Source organism: Sphaerodactylus townsendi, linkage group LG02 (genome assembly GCF_021028975.2).
Source record: "Sphaerodactylus townsendi isolate TG3544 linkage group LG02, MPM_Stown_v2.3, whole genome shotgun sequence".
NCBI lineage: Eukaryota > Metazoa > Chordata > Lepidosauria > Squamata > Sphaerodactylidae > Sphaerodactylus > Sphaerodactylus townsendi.
The window spans coordinates 60,551,760-60,578,517 of record NC_059426.1 but is presented as its reverse complement, the minus strand read 5'-3'; the positions used below and the strand labels follow the sequence as shown (position 1 = coordinate 60,578,517).

The following is a 26,758-nucleotide window of genomic DNA, read 5'->3' as shown; positions in this document are numbered from 1 at the left end:
CTAAACCCCAGGTGGGAGTCAACTAATGTTGTCTCCACCCTGGAACATCCCCCCCCCCCCAGCATCCTCTTGGATGGCATTGTCGCTCCATGGCACCCCTAACCTCTTGGTGTTGCCACTGCGGCACTGAGGGGCAGCCGGATGCCAATGCATTTGCTCCCTATGCTAGCATCGCTGCCCTTATGCAGTAGAGCTGACCTTATTTGAAAGCTTTAAAGATAACTTAAACAGAGATTTCACAGTGCGTTAACTAAAGACCAATTCTGATGAAACTGGTAATTTTTTTCTTCCAACAAATGTGACTAGGATCTGGATAACAACTCAGATAAATACATAAAGAATAGAAGCCAGCAGTCTAGAATAATGATAAGGAATTTTTTTCATGTTGCTATAGTGTGCATTGTATGTATATGTGTGTGTGCCTCCTTCTAAAACTCAGTCCACAGAGCAATCAACAGTATATACAAATACTTTTGCCTGCTACAGGTCCCCGTGTCCCATTCCAAAGCACTCCTGGGAGCTGGATGATCCTTAGGAATGGTGTGGAATATAGTGTAGGTGGGTGTAGCAGCAGGAGAGAATTCATGGAGTCCAGGCCATGACATCTGTTAGGTATGCAGAAAGTCCCAGGTCCATTCCCCAGCATGCCTGTTTAAAGGATCAAGTAGTAGATGATGCAAAAGACTTCCTAAAACCCTTGAGAGATGCTGCTGGTCTGAGACTAGATCAAACAGTGGTCTTATCCAGTATATGGAAGTTACATGTTTTCATTTGTTTGACCAAGTGGAAGTGGCCTCCATTTGCACAAGTTAAGTGGGCTAGCTCCATCATAAACAATTCAAAGCACAAAATAAACAACACTTCATTAAAACTACAGATACTCTTTCTTTTCGTTAGGAGGGAGTGCACTAGAATAGAATATATGCATAGTAGCCGGGCTTCTGTAATTGAGATACGTGATGCTGTAGCAAGATTAAATGCTCAGTCTTGACAATGAATAAAAGTATATTTAAACCAAAGGTAATCTGTACACCAGCATGAATTTACACCTGTGGGGATATTCTAACTTAATATGTTAATTGCTGTCAATTAGGCAAGAGATGGTAATGATTATAGCCTTGGACTAACACCCACAGGAGTTCTTGTGTTTGAAGGAGAAACCAAGATTGGCTTGTTCTTCTGGTAAGCTGGATCATTCATAATTGCTTTAGCATTTACAGTCTAGCTTTTAATAAGGACACCTAAACCATTTGAAATCCAAGCAAATGTTACCTCGCATTGACATTCTCTGATATGCTCCACCAATTGCATTGTTCTTAGAAATGAATGTATCTTTTTGCTTTGAGTCTTTTGCAAAAATAATGACTATTGTGTTAATTGGTGTTACCATTTGCATTATATTGGAATTAACATGAAGTCCCTGAGTGATAGAGCCAATTGTTTTCTTGAACTTACCCTCAAAGCACCAGACTAGTTAAAAATCTGACAGTGTATTGCTGCAATATTGTTTAGTTACCTAGAAACATCTAGGAAAGTGGTATCGTTGAATCAAATGCAAACATTCAAGAGCATAGAAAATGAAAATGCTTTTTTCATGTGTTGAAACTATTGATGCATCTACCTGAGTGTTTCACAAGATCCTGTCAGTTAACTTGTAATTTTTACATATTTTGACTTGTATCACAAGATAATGTGTGGTATCTTAGTTTTATTAGAAAAAATTATAATAAAGTATAGAGATATGACTGGTTCTGGATTTTCCCCAACTCCACAGGCCAAAGATAACCAGGCTGGACTTCAGGAAGAATAAATTAACACTGGTGGTGGTTGAAGATGATGAGCAGGTAAAGAAAATACCTCTCTGTTTCACCATGTTTTATAAAGGAATGATGGCTATAAAATTGTGATTGTAGTTCTGTTGTAATTGAGTTGACTCCAAAGGTGCCCTTCTGTGATTGGAATATTATTCTGTCAATAGATGCATCTTTAAATCCATTAATCATGCCAATTCTGTATCTGCTTGTCTAGAAAGATTCTTGATTACATAAAACACCATTTAAGAAGTAAGAGATATTTTCTGTGGTGTAGTGCTAAATGTATGCTTATGTATCCCCTGAGTTGCCTATGTGGTCAGGCCTAAATGCACATTTTTATTAGGATGTATAGGCATATCTTGAAAGCCCTCATAAGTTTGGGTTCTAATGTGTCTAGGAAACTATTACATCACGGGGAGAGCAGTTTCTTGCAAAATCTGAGATGAAGTCCCTATAAAAGTTGGTAAACCCTACAAATGCTGCTGGGTGCATGGGGGTTCCCATCCCAACACGTCTCGAACCTTGTTAGGATCCAAATACACTGTTACCCCCCAGAACAACAAATTGTGAATTATTTCATTTATAAAATTCACAAACACTTCCACAGGAATCCCAGCTAATAGTTGGGCCTCCTTTTTCCAGTCTCTTTATGACTGGCCAGACCATTCACAACCCCTTCCGGACACTAAAAACCTACTAAAATTGTCTCCCATTTCTTCAGCAGCAGTAAAGTCATATATAAAATAGTTAAAAACGGGAAGGCTCCGGTGATTGATGGTATCTCCCCGGAACTTTTGAAAGAGAACATTGATTGGCAGGCTCCCTTTCTTGCATCCTTGTTCACCCATCTCAACGAATCCTGCCGGCTACCAAAAGACTGGGATACGGCCATCATTGTTTCCTTTTATAAAAGGGGAAACAAGATGGACCCTTCAAACTATAGACCCATAAGCTTACTATGTGATTAGCAAGCTATATGCAAAACATCTTTTAGAAAAACTCTCTGAATGGATGGACACAGAATCAGTTCTAGCCCGGGGGCAGGCGGGATTCCGAGAAGGGCGCTCGACATTAGACCATTGCCTAGTAATCCAACATCTCATAGAGAAATATGCATCCAGCAGAGCAACTTCATTATACGCGACATTTGTAGATCTAAAAGCGGCATTTGACTCCGTTTGCAGGGAAAGACTCTGGTACAAATTGAAGGCCACTACCATAGACCAGAGACTGCTAGCTCTCATCCAACTTATGCATAATAACACCAATTTAAGAGTCAGATATAACTATTACATCACCTTTATGTCTTGTACTTAATATAGAATGTGCTTCAATCTACTTGATTTCTTTGTTCAAAGTTGTAGTGGCTTTCCCACAATTGTGAAATATCTTCATTAGAGTCTTTCCCAAATCCATGGGAAGCTTAAAGCTTTCTGTTTGGACTGGCTAACAAATTAAGTCTGCAGTAGAAGGGCTCATTTTTAAAATATGTTTTTGCCAGCTTATGAAATAATTATTATACAAATATGTATTTGCTTTTTGAAGTAGTATCTTCCTAATCTTAGAGATAGGCAGTACTACAGAAGTAAATAAATGCATCTGTGATAAAGCGCAGCCAGAGTTAAACACTAATTTAAGTGGAGAGATTTAAGCACATGCTCAGATAGCCAAGCAAATGTTTACTGAGTGGCTGTATATAATTCCCTGCTACCTCTTATTTTCAAAGCTGTCTGCCAGAAGGTAATCTTAAGGTCCCACCTGTTAAGGAGTTTATCTTTAGATTAGCCCTGGCATTTATTCAGTCAAGCAATAGTTTGGTAGCTCACTATCTCTCTCTAGTGCTCAAGGCAAATGGAACATGATATGATGAGACCTTGTATCCCTAAATGGTTACTTGTGATATTATTCCTTTAACTCCTGCTTGGTATAGTCTATCTTTCTATTATTTTTGCATCATGGATTGCAATTTTGATATGTTATCTGTAGACACTTGGGAAATTCTTGTGGAAAAAATAGAATGGGAGTTTGAGTGTTTAAAAAGCATTCTTTTTAGCCTAGTACTAGAAGCCTAGGAGGACTAATTATTAGTCCAGTGAGAAGACTAATTATTTAGGTTTCTTGAAATGTTTATATTCCTCCCCCCCTCCCCCCCAAAAAAGATCTTGTAACTGGGACTGTACATGTGTTAGAGGTACAGAATCTAGAATTTGACACTGTCTGTCTGTCTACACAGAGAGACATACTCTCTCTTTGTCTTTCCACAGAGCAGTAAACTCTGAAAAGTTCTTGCTTTGTCTCATCATCTCTAAATTGTGAACACTTGTTGTGTATTAATGTATGGTGTATGTAATATATGTATGACTTGTAATATATGTATGACTTGATACGTTGTGCACCCAGTCTTTCTTGAATGGCAGCCGAAATTTCTGTGATACTTGAAAGATGATCATAGCGAAGGCCTTTCCAATAATAGGATGTACAAATGCAAATGACATATAAAATTAAGAGTACAGTGCTGCCCAAAAGTAAACCTGTGCCAAAGAGGTTATATTCAGGTTGTTCTGTATTCTTTTCTTGTAAATTACATTACATTATATTATCTAGAAGGCTATAGAACAGGCCTCACAAGTGAACAGGCTGGCAAACTGCCCACCTGGTTACCCAGCTTCCCTTTGTGGTCTTGGACATGGTGCTGAGGACTCTTAGGCTTACAATCTACAATTGTAGGCTTACAATTTGAGGGACTTCAGTATCCATGTCAAAACTACCTTGTCAGAAGCACCTCAGGGTCTCATTGTCTCTGTGATAATCATGGACTGTCTTAGGTAATATCAGGTTCCTCACATTTTGCAGGTCACACTCTTGATCTGGTGAAGGTGATCTGATTTGATCTGGTGAAGGAGCAGCAGTGGCGTAGGAGGTTAAGAGCTCGTGTATCTAATCTGGAGGAACCGGGTTTGATTCCCAGCTCTGCCGCCTGAGCTGTGGAGGCTTATCTGGGGAATTCAGATTAGCCTGTACACTCCCACACACGCCAGCTGGGTGACCTTGGGCTAGTCACAGCTCTTCTGAGCTCTCTCAGCCCCACCCACCTCACAGGGTGTTTGTTGTGAGGAGGGAAGGGCAAGGAGATTGTAAGCCCATTTGAGTCTCTAGCAGGAGAGAAAGGGGGGATATAAATCCAAACTCTTCTTCTTCTTCTTCTTCTTCTTCTTCTTCTTCTTCTTCTTCTTCTTCTTCTTCTTGAAGATGGGGGATTGAAGACTGCCCCCTTGTCATAGACAGATCACTACTTGCTTGGGTTTAGACTTTGGGGGGGCGGGGGTCAAGATCATCTGCCCCTGTAGTCTGATGGATCCAGTAGTGTTTTAGATGGCATTTCTGCTGATTTAGTCCATATTCCTGTCAGTGTCTTGGTTGACCTCTGGAACGGGGAAATTACCCAGGCAATTGACATGGTTCCACCTAGGCACCCTCTGTCAGGTTGAAGAATTGATGTGTTTTTAATTGGTTTTAATTGAATTGTATAATTTTAACTGTCTTTTTCATTCTTTAAATGTTTTGGTGTTTTATGTTTGCTGCCTTGTGGACCCTGATTGGCTGGAAAGGCAGTATAGAAATAAATCCAGGAGTGTAGAGCAGATGCCAAGCATTCAAGATGCATTCATTAAAGAGATATTAGAAATACAGAATGTAGGGAATATCCCAGCCTTCACCATTGTGCTGTACTGAAGAGTGAGGAGAAGGTGGTCTCCTTAACTTGAAAGCAATAAGAGGTGCTGGTGATGGCCGCTGGTATCATAGCTGCAGCACTATACAAACACACAGCTTCTCATGGGCTAGTGGAACCCAGTGCTGGCAAATGACATTTTACCCCATGTTCACATTGAGTTCCACTAGCCTCTCAGAAACTGCAGTCCTGCTTGGAGCTGTAGCTGTGGCAGCAGTGAAACTGATTCCCATTGGCAAGGCTGCCACTTTCTTTGTACCCTTCAGTTCTGCCTAGTAGTGAAGGTGGCACTCTGCCCCTCAAACTGTGGTTGCTTCTGGTGTAAAATGAAGGAAGTTATAAAGTAAACAGTGACAAAACTTTGGATATGTGTTAGTGGAAGCTAGGAGGAGATCAGCTTAAAGGGCAGTGATGCTTCTCCAAGTTGACTTAATAATTTTCAAAAGGCAAAAATTTGTTTACAGAGTATCTTGGAAGTAGAAGGACAGCCTTTTCTACCCACGTACGTGAGCCATTGAAGTATCTCTAGAATCTCTGAATTCCAAGTGATTCAGTGATATAGCATGCTTGGACACATCCAGATGCACTTTCTGTCCATATTTAGTCAACATGTTTTCAATTACAAAAATATAAACTAAATAACTTTGTGATGCTACATGTACTGTGGCAGAGTAATAAAAAGCACTTCACTACTTCCTCCAAGATTGTTCTTTCTCTTACAGAAGTCTATTAAATCATTTGTATAGTAACATTTTAAGTACGATTGGCTTTCTGTTATGTAAAAGAAACAAAAAGATCATGATCAGGACAACAGAGTAATGTATATGTTGAATCTGTGCCTTGTTTTTGGATCTGTGTAGCTTTTTTATTCTAGTGACTATGTTGTTTAGCAAGCATTATTTTCAAAGGGCAATTTACTCATCATAAACAAGAATCTGAACAATCATCTACAATGTATGTTTTATCTTTGGTTTGTTGTACGCCAGGGAAACCGGAAGAAAGGTAGTTCTTAAAGATATAATATTACATACTGAAAATTAAAACAGGAATGGCAGATCTCATCTCCTGACTTGTGGATAGCATAAGAACATAAGAACAAGCCAGCTGGATCAGACCAGAGTCCATCTAGTCCAGCTCTCTGCTACTCGCAGTGGCCCACCAGGTGCCTTTGGGAGCTCACAGGCAGGAGGTGAAAGCAATGGCCTTCTGCGGCTGTTGCTCCCGAGCACCTGCTCTGTTAAGGCATTTGCAATCTCAGATCAAAGAGGATCAAGATTGGTAGCCATAAATCGACTTCTCCTCCATAAATCTGTCCAAGCCCCTTTTAAAGCTATCCAGGTTAGTGGCCATCACCACCTCCTGTGGCAGCATATTCCAAACACCAATCACACATTGCGTGAAGAAGTGTTTCCTTTTATTAGTCCTAATTCTTCCCCCCAGCATTTTCAACGAATGCCCCCTGGTTCTAGTATTGTGAGAAAGAGAGAAAAACTTCTTCAACATTTTCTACCCCATGCATAATTTTGTAGACTTCAATCATATCCCCCCTCAGACGTCTCCTCTCCAAACTAAAGAGTCCCAAACACTGCAGCTTCTCCTCATAGGGAAGGTGCTCCAGTCCCTCAATCATCCTTGTTGCCCTTCTCTGCACTTTTTCTACCTCCTCAATATCCTTTTTGAGATGCGGCGACCAGAACTGGACACAGTACTCCAAGTGCGGTCGCACCACTGCTTTATATAAGGGCATGACAATCTTTGCAGTTTTATTCTCAATTCCTTTCCTAATTATCCCCAGCGCTTGTTAAAGAGGAAATCCTTTTCCTCCAACAGTGAATATAGCTTTTGTTTGAGGTGTGAAAGTAGTGGTTTTTAATGCTATAATGTTCCTTTTTGTGTTGTCTTTCAAGGGCAAGGAGCAGGAGCATACATTTGTTTTTAGACTGGATCACCCAAAAGCCTGCAAACATTTATGGAAGTGTGCGGTTGAGCATCATGCCTTCTTCCGCCTCCGTGGACCCGTCCAAAAAGGTTCCAGTCGGTCAGGCTTCATTCGGTTGGGGTCACGGTTTAGATACAGGTCAGCAGTCTTTCTTTTATTCCGGGTCTCCTTGCCTGACTTGTTTCTAAATCTATAGACTGCCACGAAGGAAAGAATTTTAAAGTGGTGATTAAGCTGGTCACAACCTGTAAAACATGGGAAACGGCACCCCAGCCTTTTGCTTTGTTCAGACTAGTTTATTCCATTACTTGCAATGATAATTTCCCCTATTTAATTATTATAGAGAAAAGTTCTAAACATATACGAATAGCTTCTGTTTTATCTGTATGGTCTTCAAATGGCAGAACGGTTAAACGCTACAAATTCTTGTCTTTCTAGCCTCAGTCCTCTTTCTCCTATTCTTATGTACCTTTCAGTCAGTATTTTAAGAGGTTATATATACAGCTTAATGAAAACTCTGAACCAGAATAAGTGTACCAGGTACCAGGTAGATGCCTTATTGAGAAAATATTCACTGGAATGGGTCCTACCACTGTTTGGAGCAGCATTTGAAGCTTTCTTCCAGCTTAAGAAGTCTTCCTCCATCTTAAATGGCTCTTCCATTTCAGAATAATCATTTTAATTGGAGGAAGGCTCCTTGGAGGATAGTTGTATTCACCCCAGTAGTTGGAAAAATGTTGAGCTCTTTTGAGTTTATTTTATTCCTTTGCTCAATTCCTCAATTCAATCTAGTGGGAAAACAGAGTACCAGACAACAAAGACGAATAAAGCTAGAAGATCAGCCTCTTTTGAAAGAAGGCCTAGCAAACGATATTCACGGAGGACACTACAAATGAGAGGTACCTTCCCTTTCGCTACTAACATTGCTATTATTCTTGTAGACAATGCCCAGGATCTAAAGAATTTCTTAAGATCATAATAAATCAGTAGAATTTTTGACTACTCTTTTTTTTAACATACAACTCCCGTGCCATAGCACTGAAGGAAGTTCCAAAAACAGTTCTGCATGGCATAGAGGGCATCATAATGGTTGAGGTAAAACAAGTCTGAAAATAGTTCATGAACTCATAGTTGTTTGGATCCCAGTCAGTGCTAAGAATTCCAGTACTGTCCACAGGGGCACTATATGGTTTTATTTCCCTTTTGGCCTTGCATGTTCTCCCCCCTGCTCCCCCCCACTCCGTTTTAGTAGTTTTTAAAATGTGTTTTGGCTTTAGTTCATTCTAACCATTTAATGGAAATTTCTTGATATTGTACAACTGATTTTAAATTTTTTTATTGCAGCCAATTTTACTAAATCTGAAGAAACCAGGTAAGACAAGTCCGTTTGAGTTTTCTAAAGTAATGTTTCTTCCTTTCATGAGTATTGAGAATCATTTCTTTCTGAACATTTTTACCTCGTCTGGTCATCTACATAGGACTATCAAGAAAGGTTTATGGGGATGAGGATGTTAAATACCAAATTGTCATTGCTCAGAGCTTCCATAAATTGGCTACCCATGTAGACTGTTCATTCAGTTATTTAAAAACAATTTTCTCTGGATGAGAAAATTTAAGAGAAAAGAGATTAAGTAGCTAGATGATTCTTCTGAAACTTTGATATTTTGTGTAGCAAAAAAGGAGCATGTTTGAAACTTGTAGGAAGACTTTTCATTGTATTGTATGAGGGGCAGAAAGACACTGTATGAGGTGCAAAAGGTGTGAAATTCCTTTGCCACAATCTCCAGTGTTCTTCTATAAAATGCAGCAGGTAAGTTTGACTTTGCCACAATCTCCAGTGTTCTTCTGCTATAAAATTCTTCTGATATTGGCTTCCTCCTTTGCCTCTCCCACTGGTCTTCTAAAAATTACCAAGTTTGCTACTTAACAAACAAAATGCTGAGAATATTCAAGTTTGCCCAATTTTTGACATCCTCCTCCCCACCATTTGAGTGTTGGATCCTGTGACCCTCTTTCATTAATAGTGTGATAACAAATGGAGTTACGCTTTTCTAACCTTTTTACTTCAATGGATTTAGAAGGTTGTACTGTCCAACTTCTTCCAACAGAGATAGACTTTCTCAAATAGAAAGCAACTTTTCTGATGGAGCAGATTCTCTGTTAGAGAACATGGTAGAAGGGAGTTGTAAGATCCAACCCAAGATTTATTTGTTATGGTTGCAAGCAACCTTGCTTCACAGTTTTCTTTTCATACTGTTTTCTATGGTAGTTGAACTGATTTCCCTGTCTGGTGAAAGACAAGTAGCCTCAGGGTAATCTTTTTCACTGATTGTTTACCGAGAACATTGTTGGCCAGAGCCAGTAATGTGCTTGACTGCACATGGTAATTAACATTGGTAATTAAAATTGATCATGAAAGATGCATACTGTATCAGTCAAAAACATTAGCTAAGCAGAGAGAAGGTACTACTGCTCAAATAAATATTATTTAGTACCAGGTCTGAATCTTCCTGTACAGGGAAGTTCATATGAGAACAGAGCAACCTAATATAGTTTTAGGTGTGTTTTATGCCCTTCTAGGAGCATACATTGAAACTTGATGTGCATAGAGTTGAGGCAAATAATGTTTTCTATGTCCCAGTGTACAAGGTTTATAAAAGTAGCACATTCTTTGAAGTAGTCAACGGGATATTTTATCCTTTTGTGTTTTCAATTTTGCCTTTCCTTCAAACAAGTTTGCCCTTCCTCCTTTGCATGATTGTTTTGCATTACTTCATGATTCTTGTATAAAAATTGGTAGAATTTTAACCATAATTTGACTTTTAGCTTCATGTACATTGAAGATGGTTCTGGGAAAACCCCATATAATGTGTGTTTATAATGCTGGTATCATAAAGAGCTACTTTGAAAGCTTTTGTGAACCCAAATGGTGAGGTGTAAATCTCAAACGAAATAATGCTTTGTCTGAAAGGACTGGATAAATGCATAATTTAGCAATTTTGTCTTTGTGAAATTGAAATTATTGGATTTTTATTTCAGCCTTCCAAATAATGCTTTAAGCCAAAATAATGGATTGCAGCAGGTAAGTTTGACTGTTCTGCTTATTTAAAATTCTTTTAATAAGCCTTTGGGCCATAAGAAAATGTCCTCAGAATTTGAAAAGGTACATTCTCCTTATTTTCCATCTATTAAATGGAAAAAAAGGTAGTTTGCTAATTTAGTCTTGAAGATAGCTAATAAGTAATTAAAGAATTACAAAAAAAAACCAAAAAACAAATAATTCCTCCACAAGAGATACTTGCTGCTCATATTCCATGAAAAGTCCTGGCACAAAAACAAAACTTACAGATCCTCATGAAGATCTCCAGTTGGAAACAAGCTGACAGCCAATGTAGTTGTTTAAAAATGGGTAACATATTTTCCCATACTCTAACTCCTGATAATCAGGCTGCTGCTGGATTCTGGACTAGCTGTGGCTTCTGAGTAGTCGTCAAAGTCAGCCCATTGTGGAGCATGTTGTAGTGATTTAGCTAAGAGGTTACAAAAGCATTGATCAGAATGGCCATAATATCTGAATCCAAGAAAGGAGAAAGCTGGCAAGTCAGATGTAGCTGATAGAAAGTACTCTTGACCATTGCACCAACTGGCTTTTCAATGAGCATGGCTAGGTCCATGAGCTCTTAAACTAATGAAACTGCATACTCAAGTAGAAAACTCTTCCCCAATGTCCCTGAATGGAGAAATGTGTGCACTGAAATAGCTCTTCTTTTGACAGCTTCCCATCCAACAATTGCATGCAAAGGGAGAACATACAAAGGGAAAGCCCTGCTGGATCAGACCAGTGGTCTATCTAGTTCAGCATGCTGCCTAACACACTGGCCGAAGAGTTGCCCTCCCCTGATGTTGCTTCCCGGCACTGGTAGTCAGAAGTTTACCGCCTCTGGATGCGGAGGCTCCCTTTCGTCCCCCTGAAGAGTAACCACTGATAGACCTATCTGTCATTAATCTGTCTAATTCCTTTTTCAAGCCATTTGTACCTGTAACCATCACTGTTGTTAAAGACAATTTTCTTGCAGGAGTATTGTGTACCTTTTAGGGTGAGGTGGTATGCTCACTGTCAGAATCCAGCCATGTGAGAAAAGTGAACTGTTCCTCATTTTCTTAGCATAAGGGGAAAATGCTTGGTTTCGTTTTTATCTGTACAATAATATATGTGACAAAAATCTCTTAGCCTTCATGTTTTGTCTTTCAAGAACTGGAATGCAATGCCAGCCTTGCCCTCAACAGTAACCGTTTCTTCTGGCCCAGCCTTAGTTGAAATAGAAACTCTTCCAAGAAGTCCTGGGATCGTCCATCAAGACAACAAATGGTGTGTGATTCTGGTCTCTGCTTGCACTGCTTTGGAAAGAGAATGTTATTGCGATTCATGTCAAATGCCTTGCCTGCACATTACTGTAGATACTGTAATCAAATCTAAGTGTTTGAGCACAAAACCTGTTTTGAGTCCAGTCTGAGTGCTGTATCAGTGGACTATTTGGGTGAATTGGGGCAAACTTGATTCTCTGTAGCACCTTCTTATTGGGGTCTCATTCTGGTTGTTTTCTATGGAATGAAATGGAAGATTTCTCCAACTACCCTGTTCAGCCATAATTGTGCTCACAACAGAGTGCTCAACATAGAAGGGCATAGGAGAATATAGCCACATGTTTTAGATATTTCAAACATGTACACAAAAACTTCAATTTCTCTACTGCCTACATTTCTACAGTGATCAGAAGGCGTTTGCTTAGAAATGGAAATGACTGTAGATAAGAGTTTCATTTAAATTCATTTCTCTTCTCTTGGTGGCTCAGGCTCTGGATGAACATCAAGATAAGACCCTAGTTCCTCATTTTCAGCCTTATTTTCTCTCCAGAATACTGACTTTAACCTCAAAGGGAACAGTATATAAATGAGAGGACCTTTAATTCTCTTACGTTTTCAAGAGAACCAGTCAACTTATGGTCTTAAGCAGATTCCATTCTCTCAAAAATCTTCCTACATACGATTGGCATCTGAATCTGCTTTTATATATCTTAGAGGAAATGATATTGTAAATATGAATTGCTTGTGATTCTGACTGTTGTTTTAGACCAATGTGTTTTGTGCAAATGTCGTTAATGATATTTGTCTATTTTTTAAAAGTATGGGCTTTATATTGAATGCTGTACTTTTGCTTGTCCTATTCTTTTTCTGCAATCAAAAGCACAATGAAAGGGTACTTTCTCTTTTCTTTTTGGTCTTGATTTGTTCTAGTGTCTGAAATTGGAGATTTTTCTCTGAGGTCTTGATTGATCAATCAGTTTCTTCCTTCCCTGCTGGTGGTGGTATTTATTTTTATCGTCTTATCGGTTTGGTGACATATCTCTTATAAGCTTGGCATAATTGCGATTCGCATGCTGGTTGGTAGCATCTTTGTGTGGAACTGTTAGACTCCAGCTCCAAACAGTTCTCACTATGTGTCTTTTTTAGCCCTATAAAATTATGTCAAAGGGTAGCCACAGACTGATACTGTTTGCAAGAGGATAAATGATGTTGATAGGATGTCTAGATCTGTGTGGCTATACTTGTACTGTGAATATAGAATCATATAGAGTCCATACAATCCCTCCCTCCTTAAGCTTGTTACCCTTACTTTCATTATTAAAGAACCATATTCTGGTCTTTACAATTGTAAAAAAAAGTATACAAGTTGACTCACAATATACTGACCATTTCTCTTGAAAGTCTAGGGCTGACTCATAGGTGATGCTTCCTACCTGAAGCTAATTTGGAATTGTGAAACTGGAAGCCAGTTCTGGCTTCCTTTTATGTGTACATACTCCATGATAGATGCATGATGTCTCAAATCTGCATAGAACGCTGTTATTTAGGAAGGAGTTCTTGGAAAACTCCGAGAGCTTGACAGATGATACATGACTCCCTATTTGTTCCCATGGTTCCTATGCTACCTCCCTGAAGTCTGCCTCCAGCTTTTCCAGCTGTGAGTTGGCAGTGTTCTTTCCTAGAAGAGTTGTTGCGAACAACAGCTGTATGTGTGTTAAATGAAAACTCCTAGTCATAGAACTTGTCTTTTTCCTCAGTTCCTGCCCCTCTATCACACTTTGTATTAGTCCTCATTCCAGTGTGCTTGTCAGACAAACTTAGGTTTAGTAGCAGCAGAAGACCAGCATCTGAACGAGGGAAGTGAGTGTGTATTCATGAGAGAGAGAGAGAGAGAGAGAGAGAGAGAGAGAGAGAGAGAGAGAGCTTGCCCTTGGTAATAGTGAGAAAAAGTGTGTACTGCTGGGTACACACTTTATAGCTTATTGTGGTAAAGGGAAAGTGCGAAAGAATTGTTTGGAGCTTGCAGTCAATCAAGTGTGCTGCACTGAGTGTGAAATCTGGAATGAGATTAAGCTGGATGCACTTGGTGGAATGTTTGTCTTTGCTTGAAGAGAAACCACTTGGCACTGCTTGTGGGGCTTTGTTACATCAACCTGTCACTCCTTTAATTACTCTGCTGCCTTAACGTGACTCTACCCTTGCTACTTTTATAAACCTTCTTTAGAAAAAAATTATTTAAAGAACTAAAACGATAAGAACTGCAGTGGGTTTACATTTTTAATTGGGTAATGGTTCTTTGCCTGTTTGGAAACATGAGGTTGAATGAAAAGTATTTCAATTATGCCACTTCAGACTTAAAATTGTTTTGTTAATGTTGAGCTCTAGGGCAGTCCATGACATTCAAAAGGGTGTGATCTGTGGTCTCAGAGTGACAAAACACTTTATTGTCATTTCTCAGCAATCCACAGCAAAGCAAATAGTTTGTAGTATAAACTACAAAGTTTGTTCTACATGGCATGCACCCTCTGAATGACCCTCATTTCTGTTGCTGGAAGAGGGAGTGGCAGTTCTTGCGGATTTCCCTTCTCCCGCTGCATCTCAAGTGATGTTCCTGCAGCTGAACCCCAGAATAAAACAGCCTGGTGCTGGCTATGATCTTCTATGCTTTTACTGTTCTTAAACACACAAAAGCACAATTGTCCTAGATGCAAGACAAGTGTCCCTTTAGTGTACAGGGAATTTTGGATGCTTGGAAAACCTGTTTGTTTGCATTCCATTGAAGTGGTTGTTGTCAATGTTGATGAGACATTGGCAACTACTTTTTCTGCTGTACACCATTATGGGTGTATGAGTAGCAGCTGTTATAAACAGCTTCTCACAAAAGAAACATCCAGATGTGGTATTTGAATTAACACTGCAAAGAACCAAATCCTTAACAGAGCTGTTAAGATACAAACTTATTGAAAATCTTTTCTAAAGAAGACTGCTGTGCTGCTTTTACTGCCTCGTTTCCCTTGGTGTTCTGGATACTTCCTTTATTCCTTTAATATGCTTGTTTTAGTTGAGATCCTGCCAGTGTATATGCTGCACAGTGATTAGAAGTGTTGTACTTAATTTTATAGGGACATGAGAATAGACAATTTTCCATCCTGTACCTTATTGTAAAAACGTGAAGTTGGATCAGCAGTATTTGGTTATGCTGAGGTGATTAATTTGGTAAGATTCCCCCCATTTCCCCAGTGCTGTGGGCTGTTGAGCCGCTGCTAACATATAACCAAGTACCCTATAGCATCCTTGCTTCTTAATGACTATGGGGTGCTCAAAAACTATTTCGTAAGCTTTCCTTCAAGTTTGTGTAACAATAGTGCTCCTTGGTTCTGGAATGCTCAATTATAATAGAGATTAACCTTACAGTTAATGGAAATATTATGATTCTGGTTTACGAATTATTTTACGTACTTATCAGTGATTCTTAACTAAGATTCAAGGAGCATAAATATTATATTGTACAAAAGGTAGGAGGAATATTTTGTATGCCTCACTTGGTGCTTTGATTTATGCTTACTATAAGTGAATTTGACAAGTGAGGACCCAAACCATTTTCCAGTCACCTTCAAACATTGACAATTCCAATGTTAAAATTGAAAATATACAAAAAATAGTGTTCTACTCCAAGTATTTGAAATTAAATTCCCTTTTTTACTCAGAGTTACCTTGGCATATGTTTGTACCTCATTCTCCTTATAAAACCAACCATTTGATTACCAGTCATGCACACATGTATATGTGTGTGTATAGATACAGACACTCATCCCATCTTGCTTTGAACTGATTATTTCTGTTGGGAAAAGCAATCTAGTAAGTACCAGATGGGAGTTTGGAAATAAAATATATATACACATATCTAGCAACTTCTCAGCTTTGTAAAACAGAATCTGGGCAGCATCAAACTGTCAGGATTATCACAGTTTTTAAATAAAAAAGTGTGCGCATAACTATGTACTTCACTGAATTATGTTATGGCCCATCTGGTAAACATTCCATCTTGATATTTAACTTAAACTGAAATTTTTCTGAAAGTCTGAAGTAGTGCTATTTGCTCTAAGCATTTAACTCAGTCAAGTAAATCCTTCAGTGCTGCTGAGTTTATTGAATACTTGCTTAGTGTTTAGGTAAGAGACAGCCATTTTATCACAGTTAATTCAACCTGAGAGTCTTGCTTTCAAAAAAAGCAAAAAAAGGCAAGAAATGGATAGGGGCCGTCATTAATTTCTGATTTCACCTATTGGATGGCATATGCATTATACGAAAAAGCAAAATATTGAAATGGAATTGGCTGTTATAAATAGAAATGAGCACAGCCTGGCAACAGCAAGGAAGGGTTTAACATGACAGTCCTTTATCTCATTGAATTGTGCACTTGTAAGCTCCCATGTGCTGTGCTTAATATTCTACAAGTTCATTCTTGCTCCATTGTCTTGCTGCTCATAAAGTTACACCTACCTCCTTCCATCGTTTCCCTCATTTGTAACTAGATACTAACTATGCCCCCATCCCATTCCCCAACAATCCAGGCCCTATGATGGTGATGAATGTCAACGTGGTGGAAGTGCATGGAACGCATGGTCCCCATCCTCGACCCGCTCAATGGATACATACTACAATGGCTTTGTCCGTGAACACAATGTGAAGAATACAAGAATGTACACAGTGCGTTCTGGTGTCCAAACCACCATGACTGACCTGTAGGACTTTCTTCTTTAGAAAGCTATCGTTATCCTGAGGGTGACATTGTGGAACATTAACACACTCGAAGGACATGAGAATGGATGTTGTCTTTAAGGAATTAACTCATATACTGAAATACCTGAAGATTAAGTAATTGCTTACAGATATTAATCCTTGAACAGAGATCTTTTGCCACTGGTATGCTTATATTGAAGATCTGTCTTCACAGTTTTTGTTATTGAAAACTGATTTTAAATGGCTCCCTTGTTTGTAATAGAACTGCATATTTGACCCATGGAAACAATATTTTGTTATTCAAGGGTTAAATAAACATGAGTCTCAACAGTAGATTAATTACAGTCAACCTGATCTTATAATGTTTTTATACTTTAAAAACAGATGGAGGCAAATGGAATATGAATTTGTCTTCCTTTTTAATAGTTTCACACTTTTAATTACATGTCTGGTTGGGATGAAATATTAACACTTTTTAAAACAAATTATTTTCAAATGAAAGGAGTGCTAAATAGAGGATATCTGAAGCTCTCTGTTTTGAGAGTTTTTCTCTAACAGAAAACATTTTCATTAATTTTCAGCAGAAAAGCATGTATGTATGCTTTCCTTTGTTCTTGTTGTGTAACCACTTCAGTTTGTATATCACTGTGTGATCTTTCTTTTTTGTTGCAAATGTGCGAAGTCTGGGATTAGGTCTATGGTGAAACCAAACTCAGTCTCACAATACTCATTGCTGGCATTGCTAATTCTGTCAGGTAGTCCTCATCTTCGTCATTCCTTTCTATTTGATGGAAGGAAATTTGCTCTGTTTTTTAATAAAAGAAGAACTTTACCTGTTTCAGCAATCAGAGTCAATTGTCCTCTATTCTGCTTCCTTTTTATTTAGTGATAAAGACTTTCCCAGGAGAGATGAAATATTAAAGTATATAGTAGAGATTTTGCTAAAGTTTGTCTCTTTGGAAAGGTCAGGTGATGCAGATCTATATAGACACAGTTGTGGATGAGAAGCTCAGAACTAAAACCAAAATTTTTTAGAGATCGTTACTTTTATCAAACTTCTTTGAATCAATTTGGCAACTGCTGCTGTGGTTGATGGTTAAAAGGAATCTATAAATGTATTCATGGGTGACACTCTTTTCCTTACTCACAGTGGGTTCAGGGTAACACAAGGAATCTGAAAAAAAACCTCATTCTATTCATTATGTTCTTCCATTGGAAAGTCTGGGAGACCAATCTTCTCCCTTAGATTTTCATAGGAATTCAGATGCAATTCCGCTAGGAAGAAGGGTAGTTGCTTGTCCTCTGAAGGGTAAAACCTGTGTCCCTACAAGTCTCTTGTGTGGGAGTGGCCACTGATGTGTCAATGGCATTTTGAAATAAAGCTACTTGGGCCCTTATTTAATTTTCAGATGCCTACCCTACCCCTTCCAAGGTATTTCAATAGGCATATGTTATATTATCATTACCAGTTCTGAAGAAGAGCCCACCTCGATCTCATCCAGAGGGGAACAACTATGTCACATGCTATAATTGGCCTCTATAACCTACACTTATTACTGATATTTTTAAATTGTTGGAAATAACTGGAAATGAGAACCCATTTCTCCTAATATATATCACATCTGCACAGATGCCCGTCTTAGGTTCACTCCTAAAACATCCAATCTGGACTACAACCTTTCTTGAAATGTCTTCTTCATCAGAGGAGAAGAAGAAGAGTTGGATTGATATCCCCCCTTTTTCTCCTGTAAAGAGACTCAAAGGCGTTTACAGACTCCTTTCCCTTCTCCCCTCACAACAAACACCCTGTGAGGTAGGTGGGGCTGAGAGAGCTCAGAAGAACTGTGACTAGCCCAAGGTTACCCAGCTAGTGTGTGTTTGAGTTCACAGGCTAATCTGAATTCCCCAGATAAGCTTCCCCAGCTCAAGCGGCAGAACGGGGAATCAAACCCGTTTCCTCCAGATAAAAGTACACCTGCTCTTAACCACTATGCCACTGCTGCAATTTAAGGTAACACTGGAATATTTCTGTTCATCACAGAAGTATTCTATGGAGCTTTCTTCATTTCTTTTTCATTTGGTGATCACTGTAATATTAGTTTGGATCTTACCATCTTAGATCTTACCTTGGATCTTATCCACTTTGAGTAAGGAAAAGTCACCCATTAATACTTGTATAGATTCTTTTTAACCATTAGCTGCAGCAGCAGTTGCCAAATTAATTCAAAAAAGTCTGATAAAAAGGTGTTCTCTATAACTGCTACAGTGCCTTGAAAAATCAGTAGAACTCACAAGGGCTTGTGGGAGACATTTCGTTCCTCTTCCAACTAGTTCCTCTTTCTCTTTCCTGAAAGCCCCCATAGTCTTTTCATGCTTCTTTCCTGAAAGCCCCCATAGTCTTTTCATGCTTCTTTCTCTCATTTCCAACCTCCAGGTAGAGCCTGGTACTTTCCCTGGAGGAAATTGCTGCTTTGGAGGGTGGCGTCCAGGGCATTATATTCCTCTGAGAACCCTCTCCTCCTCAAACCCTCCCCTCCCCAGGTTCCACCCCACAAATCTCTAGGAATTTCATACTCTGTAGCTGGCATCCCTCTCTTCCCACCCAACCTACTTTTACTTGCCTCTCTGCCTTAAACTCCCCTCCCCCCAACAAAAAGACAAACAGCCTCTGCTTGGGAAAACTGGTCCATTACTGGCCACTGGGCCAAGCCTATGTGCATGCTAAAGTACCCTCAAGGCATTGTTGGAGGGCATCTCACTTGGCAACCCTAGATCTCCTTGCCTACACTATTTTCTCTTTCCCTCCTCCTGGCGACTCCCATATCCAGTGCCTTTCCCCTGCCTCACTCTCTCCTTCTCAACCATTCACCAATCTACCTTTTATCTGCCTTTCTTCTTCTTCAGCTATATTATTATTTATTTACTTCATTTATGCGTCGTTTTTCTCCAAAGCCACTAACATTCATCTCATCTCCTTTTTTATCTGCACAACAACCCTGTGAGCTGGGTTAAGCTGAAAGTATATGAACAGCAGGATGGGAATTCATACTTGGATTCCCCAGACCGTACTCTGAAGCTCTAATTACTATACCACACTGGCTTTTATAGGGTGGCTACCGCTAAACAGTAGCAAGCAGCCAGACCTAGTTGAGACATGGAAGTCAGGTGGTATTAAGTTACCTAGAGATCAGTGGTAGGATTCAGCTGGATTGCACTGGTTCGGATGAACTGGTTGCTAAAAGCTGCCAGCTGCTCTAAGGCACTAAAAGCCCCGTCCTTCCCTCTCCCAGAGGAGTGGGAGTGTGGGGGCATTCAGAGCCCTGGAGCAGCAGTCTGCTCTGAGGCATTAATGCAATGACTCCTGGGCCAACAGACCTTGGGAAGCCAGGTGGGTGGGGAGGAGTGACCAATTCCAGAGGTGCAGTCCAGCATACAGGATCGTTCCCTTCTTTTATTTTAGAGGACATGTCTTTGAAGCTGCACAGGCTTGAGAATCAGGATAGATTCTCATATCGAATCTGGGAATCTTCAAAGAGACAATCCTCTAAAATAAAAAAGAAGTAACTACGTATTGCCTCACTGCTTCGTCTGCCAACAACAGCTGTCTAGAGCCCATTGTATTGTTTACCAGAGCAGGTTTTACTGCTAATGGTTAATAAAGGTTATTGGTTGGAGTTCAAAGAATTGTGCCCTGTTCAATTGGCTGAAAAAGCTAGAAATAATATTTTACCCCAACTGGAAGGAGAAGTGCAAGAGTTGTTCATGAAGGAAGCATTGCAGGAAGTAGTGCAGCTCAATAGCCCACCTAGCTTTTACTCACATTTCTTTTTGGTGCAAAAGAAGGATGGCAGAAATTGGCTATTTTAGATTTGGGAAGCATGAATAAATACTTGAATATATCTAAGTTTTGTATGGTCACTTTACTATTGACATTGTAATTATTAAAGTGTTTTTTTTCTTGGTTCTCAGCTTTAGACCTGAAGGATGCTTATTGTCATGTGTCAACACATGAAGATTATAGGAGGTTTCTTTGGTTTAGATATGATGGGAAAGTATTCCAATATATAGTATTGCCCTTTGGGTTGTCTACGGTGCCCAGAGTGTTTACCAAATGCATGGCTCCATTGGTGTCATATTTAAGGTTACAGGGATGTACACTGTACCCTTACTTAGATAATTGGTTAATTTTGGCTGCATCCAAGGAACAGCTTCTAACGGTTATAGAGATGGTGGTACAGACTTGTGAGAGTTCGGGATTTTTTATAAATTGGAAGAAGTCCATCCCAAATAGTACAATTAATTGCAGCTGTGTTGGATGCAGAACAGGGGAAAGGGTTTCTTTTGCAGGAGCAGGGGGGAAAGAATTGCACAATCAGTGAGTAAATTTAAAGGGCAGTGGTTTCAGGAGGCAAGACGGATGCAACGACTCCTGAGCCTGATGGCATCCTAGGCAGCAGTGTGTCCATATACGAGTTTGTATACGACACCACTTCAGTTATGGTTCTTGGACACATTTAAGCCTTCATTTCCCCTGTAAGAAGTTTACTATTCCATGTCAAGTGGCAAGGTCACAGAGAGGTGGACTGATGATGAATTCTTACATAGGGGAATGGAGTTTGGTATTAAATAACATGACACTGTCATTTCTACAGATTCCTCCTTGAGTGGTTGGAGGAACACTTTTTGAACTGTTCAGTTGGAGGTATATGATCAGAATTGAACTTATAAATGTTTTAGAATTGAGAGGGGTCATTACTGGAGCAGACAGCATCAAATGGTGGAACACCTGCAACTGACTACATGGTTATAATAGGTCAGGCAGTAGTATATTTGAGCCACATGTTGATGCAGTCAAGAAAATTGTCTACTGGACTAACTTGTTCTAGTAAATGGTAGAGGTTTTTTAATTGATTGAGGCAAGAGGAACAGGTGGATCTGCTTGTAGTTTTCGTGTACCTTCTGAATTTAAAGAAAGAAGGTCTAGCAGTTTCATCATTAAATGTACACTTAGTGGCTTTATCAGCATTTCACTAGGGCACTTAGGGAACATCGTTATTTTCACATGATTTGTCCAAAAAGTTTTTGAAGAATATGAGTAATTTGTATCCTCCTACAACAAAAATCTTGCCACAATGGTCTTTGTCCTTTGTTCTGCCATGTTTATTAATAAACATTTTGAACCATTGGCTATGACTTCTTTAGACTACCTTTTGATGAAGATGTGTTTTCTAATCTCTGTTTCTTCAACTAGTAGTTGAATACATGAGCTGGCAGCTTTGTGTGTGGATCCACTATTTCTAAAGATATTTAAGGAGAGAATAATGTTAAGATCTAGACTCTCGTTTTTGTCCAAGGTAGTGTCCAAATTTCATCTGGGACAAGATGTAGTGTTATTGGTGTAGGAGGCTGGAGTTGGAGGCTGAGAGGAAGTTATATAGTTTGAATGTGAGAAGGGCACTTTTCCTTTATTTAAATAGGACAAAATAATTTGGAAATACTAGGTCTTTATTATCTCTGGGGGCTCCAGTAGGGGGCAGAAGGAACATCTGGGTGTTATAGAGAAGAAGACATCATCTCAGGTAATACAGAGATAGGTTGTGTCAGCCATTAGACAGTGCTACACACATGCTGGGAGGTCATGTCCATTAGGTGTATGTCCACACTCTACTAGGGTGCAAGCAGCATCAGTGGCATTCCTGAGGGGTGTGTCAGTCCAAGAGATCTGCAGAGTAGCAACCTGATCTTCAGAAGATACATTTGGGAAGCTTTATGCATTGGATCTGCAAACAAGAAGAGAACATACGTTGGAAAAGCAATGTTGTATTCCATTTTTAACAAAGTTGGTTGAGAACTCAGCCAACCTCCTGAGTCTGTGTAGCTTGGTAAAATCCCACTGTGTGGAGTGTGCAGAAGACCAAAGTAGAAGACAAGGTTGCACTTACCTGTAACTGATATTCTTCGAGGTCTTCTGTGCAGACACACAGTCCAACCCTCCTACCACATTTTGAATTCTCTGGTAGAGGGCTTGTGTGGTGGCTCAGGAGGAACTGCAGAGGAGCACTCTGCAATTGGACATGTGATCATTGGAGAGAGGAACCTTGACAAATGCTAACCACAGAAGCACCTCCCAAATTGGAAGTTTAAGACTTTTCCATTGCAGGCCTGTGCAGGTGGAGTCCCACTCTGTGTCTGCAAGGAAAGCCTCAAAGAACAGCAGCTACAGGTAAGTGCAGCCTGGCTTCTGCAGTTTTTCTTCACGGGGAAGGTGTTCCAACACCAAGTTACCTTGGCTGCCCTCTTCTGTACTTTTTCCAGCTCTGTAATGTCCTTTTTGAAATACAGTAACCAGAACTTCACACAGTATTCCAAATGAGGCTGCACCGTAGATGTATATAGGGTCATTATCATATTGACAATTTTATTTTCAATCTCTTTCATAATAATCCCAAACATAAAGTTTGCCTTTTTCACTGTTGCAGCACACTGGGGTTGACATTTTCATTGAGCTATCTACAGTGACCCCAAATTTTTTTCTCCTCTCAGTCTCAATAAGTTCAGATCCCATTAGCCTATACTTGGAAGTTGGGCTTTGTTGTTCCAGTGTGCATCACCTTACACTTATAAAGATTGAACTTCATCTGTCACATTGTTGCCCACTCATCCAATTTGTGGAGATTCTCCTAGACCTCTTCACAATCATCCTTGGTTTTCACCAGCCTGAATAATTTTGGCACCTGCAAACTTGACCACCACACTACTCACCCCTATTTCCAAACCATTTATGAACAAATTAAACATGACATGCACCAAAGCAATTCTTGTGGGACCTCACTGCTTTCCTCCGTTCTGAGTACATTCAATTTATTCCTATTTATTGCTTCTTCTCCCATGATACCTTAGTTGACTCAGGATTCTTTGGTGAGGTACCTTGTCAAAAGCTCTTTGAAAGTCCAGGTCACCATTGTCTTCACTTTCTTAAAGAACTCCAAAAGGTTAGTATTTCCCTTTGTAAAAGCCATTCTAATTTTCCCTCAACAGCCCTTTCCTCCTCCTCCATCATCATCATCATTGTCGTCGTCGTCAATTTTTATAGCTGAAGCTCTCTGGGCAATTTACAACAAATATAAAACAACCAAAATACAATAAATAAGAGGGGTTTTTTTCAAAGTACAGAAAATATTAAAGTAATAAAAGCCATAAAACACAGTTAACAAAGACATAGCCTAGAATAAAAGACAATCTAATTAAACATGTTGGGTCCCTAAAAGAGTAAAAGTTCCTCTAAGAGAGCTGCTTAACCTGACACTTAAAAGATGGCAAATTTGGTGCAAAAGAACTGCAGCAGGGAGGTTATTGTTCACCTCTAAGGTGCTAATGGATTCGAACCTAGCTGTTCTCCTGCAGACCAACATGACTACCCTCTGAAAAAAAAAGTCATTAGATAACTACCATTTTCCCATCTTCCCTTAGCAATCTGTTTAGTCCTTGGTCAACCAAAGGGCCCAACTACTTCTCTGGTTGGTTTCCTATTCCAGATATATATTTTTAAAATGTATTTGTCTTGATGCCTTTAGCAACTTGTTCATCAAATTCTCTTTTTGCATTCCTAATTATCGACTTACATGTCTTTTGCCAAAGCTTGTGGTCCCTTCTATTCAATGAATTGGAGTAGATGCTTCACTTTGTAAAAGTAACCTTTTTATTTTTATAGTTTCTTTTACTTGCATTGTTAATCATGCAGGCATTATTTTAGACTTGGCAGTGCCTTTCCTAAGCTGAGGAATGCATTCTATCTGGGCTTCAATTAGTGTGGCTTCTAAAGTTCTTCTTTTGAAATCAAATGTTACTGTTTTGGACTTTAGGGGTAACTTTCCATTGACATGAATGCTGAACTTAATAGCATTGTGGTCACTGTTTCTTATTGGTACAACAACCTCTAAATCTCTCAACTTGTACGACAATACAATACCCTGAACTTTGCCATCAAATTTTCAAGGACGAGGAAAGTCACATATGATCCAAGGGCAGGACATGTATTGCACACATTTGATTTCTTAAAGCAAGATTGTACACAGTTGTGTGGTGAGAGGATCTTCCAGCTTGAATGCATGATATGGGAAAATACTTTTCCTGCAGAACAGTTTAAAAATTGAAACCCCCCAAAGCCAATTTTTAAAAAGAATCCAGTATGCCATTCATGGCAACAACCAGTCTCAGAAGATAGATTTTAACAAGTGTAAATCAAGCTGCCTGGCAGTTTTTAAACTTCCAATTTTTGTGATTTACTGCCTTTACCCTCACCAGAATGAATTCCCAAGTGAACCCCCAGAGTGCTCGGCAATTCCATTAAAAAGTTTATTCCCCCCTCTCCCCCAATCATTTATGTATAAGACTTATAAAAGATCTGAATGCGGATCAGTTGGTCGTGACAAATGTACTTTTCAGTTATGTCCCTGGCACTGTGACCAGGTATACAGGACAAAACATGCTACATATGATTTTCCTGGTAAGCTGGATTGCCATTCTTCTGAAAGGAAACTGTGTAGATTTTTCAGCTTCAAAAATGTGAACCATTGTACACATGCTGCGTGGTTAAGGCCTTTTCAGAATGCATGGCTACTTTCAGAAAAAAATGGCAGTCCTGAGTATCAGGAAGATCATGTGTAGAGTTTTCATGTTGTATTCACAATCAAGTGTAACAACTGAAAAAGACTCCATTGGTGCCCTGTTCCTAGCTATTTATAAAGCAACTAGTAATAAAGCCCATTGTGCAAAAAAAAAAAAATGGGTTGCAGAAAATTAATCCTCCGAGGGCAAGGGACATGGATGGGGCATATCTGCAGAAAAAAGGAGCCTGGCACAAACACTGAAATTATGCCCTCCCCCCCCCCCAAATATTCCAGATTTACCAAGGAGGGGCAGCAGGGTGCCTATGAAGACGGGGAGAGTTCTCCAGATTTTCATAAGCACATTCCCCTCCATTTGGAGAACTGGATCCTGGCTTTGCAAAGGGGTAAGGGGAGCCAGCAAGGTGCCTGTAAAGACTAGGAGCCCCCTCCCCTAGCTGGATCCCGGCTTTGGCGGGAGGACGAAGCCAGCAGAATGCCTGTGAAGATGGGGAAAACTTTCTGCCTCTCATTCTTTCTCCTGCCACCCCTTCTCTTAATCTTCTCTATTTTTGCCCCTCTACCCAAACTCTCTTTCTGTTCCACTACCCCAACATTGTTTTTAACTTTCTGCCCTGCTACCCCAGCTTTCTGTTTCTGTGTCTTTCTGTCTCACTACCTCATCTCTTTCTGTCTCTCCTATCCCAGCTCTCTCTCTCTCTCTCTCTCTCTCTCTCTCTCTCTATCCCAGCTATCTATTCTGTCACAACTCCAGAATTGTCTAGTAAACCAATCAGTACTATGAGAGTAGAATTCTTATTTATTGATTACAAGAAGTGGTGAGATTCAGCTGGTTTGCACCGGTTTGGGAGAACCAGTACCTAATTTTTTCTTGAGTTCTGTGTACCTGTTGAATCCCACCATCCCAGGGGAGGGGGAGCAAGGGGGTTCTTAGAGCCCTGGAGCAGCCGGGCATGAGTAGACCTCTTCCAAAGGCTGCACTACTGGCCCAGAGGTGCGCAGCCCAATCTGTGGCCGACCAACCCCCTGGGGGCCTCCGGCAACCTCCGTCCCCCTGGGCCTCTCAACCAATGCCAGAGAAAGGCCTCCCTCAGGCTGCGCAGCTGGCCCCCAAGTGCATAGCGCACTCCAAGGCTGGCTTCCTCCTGCAGCTGACTGGCAGCACACGGGCCAAGCCACAGCCATCGCCTTCCCTCGCCTCCCCCAGTCTAACATCGAAAAGGGGGAGCCCAGCAGCCAGGTAAGTGGACAGCGGGGTGGTGGTGGTAGTGTGTGAACTGGTGGTTAAATTATTAGAATACCACAACTGATTACAAGCATAGAAAAGCTGTGGAGTTATTTGTCAGAACTGAATACATTAAAGCAGGCAAAGCATTATATCCCCTGACATAGACCCGTGGTGGCGAACCTTTGGCACTCCAGATGTTATGGACTACAATTCCCATCAGCCCCTTCCAGCATGGCCAATTGGCCATGCTGGAAGGGGCTGATGGGAATTGTAGTCCATAACATCTGGAGTGCCAAAAGTTCACCACCACTG

General features: G+C 40.0%; 1 protein-coding gene across 1 annotated transcript in view; it reads left to right on the top strand.

Annotated features, from left to right (window-relative positions):
• The window catches only part of EPB41L5 (erythrocyte membrane protein band 4.1 like 5), an 84,949-nt gene that overhangs the window by 32,549 nt on the left and 25,642 nt on the right, over nt 1-26,758 (top strand). The window contains exons 10-16 of the mRNA XM_048486702.1: nt 1,094-1,182; nt 1,775-1,844; nt 7,452-7,621; nt 8,276-8,382; nt 8,828-8,855; nt 10,523-10,565; nt 11,737-11,852. Of these exons, the coding sequence (XP_048342659.1) occupies nt 1,094-1,182; nt 1,775-1,844; nt 7,452-7,621; nt 8,276-8,382; nt 8,828-8,855; nt 10,523-10,565; nt 11,737-11,852 (623 nt within the window). The remainder of the gene's footprint in view (nt 1-1,093; nt 1,183-1,774; nt 1,845-7,451; nt 7,622-8,275; nt 8,383-8,827; nt 8,856-10,522; nt 10,566-11,736; nt 11,853-26,758) is intronic.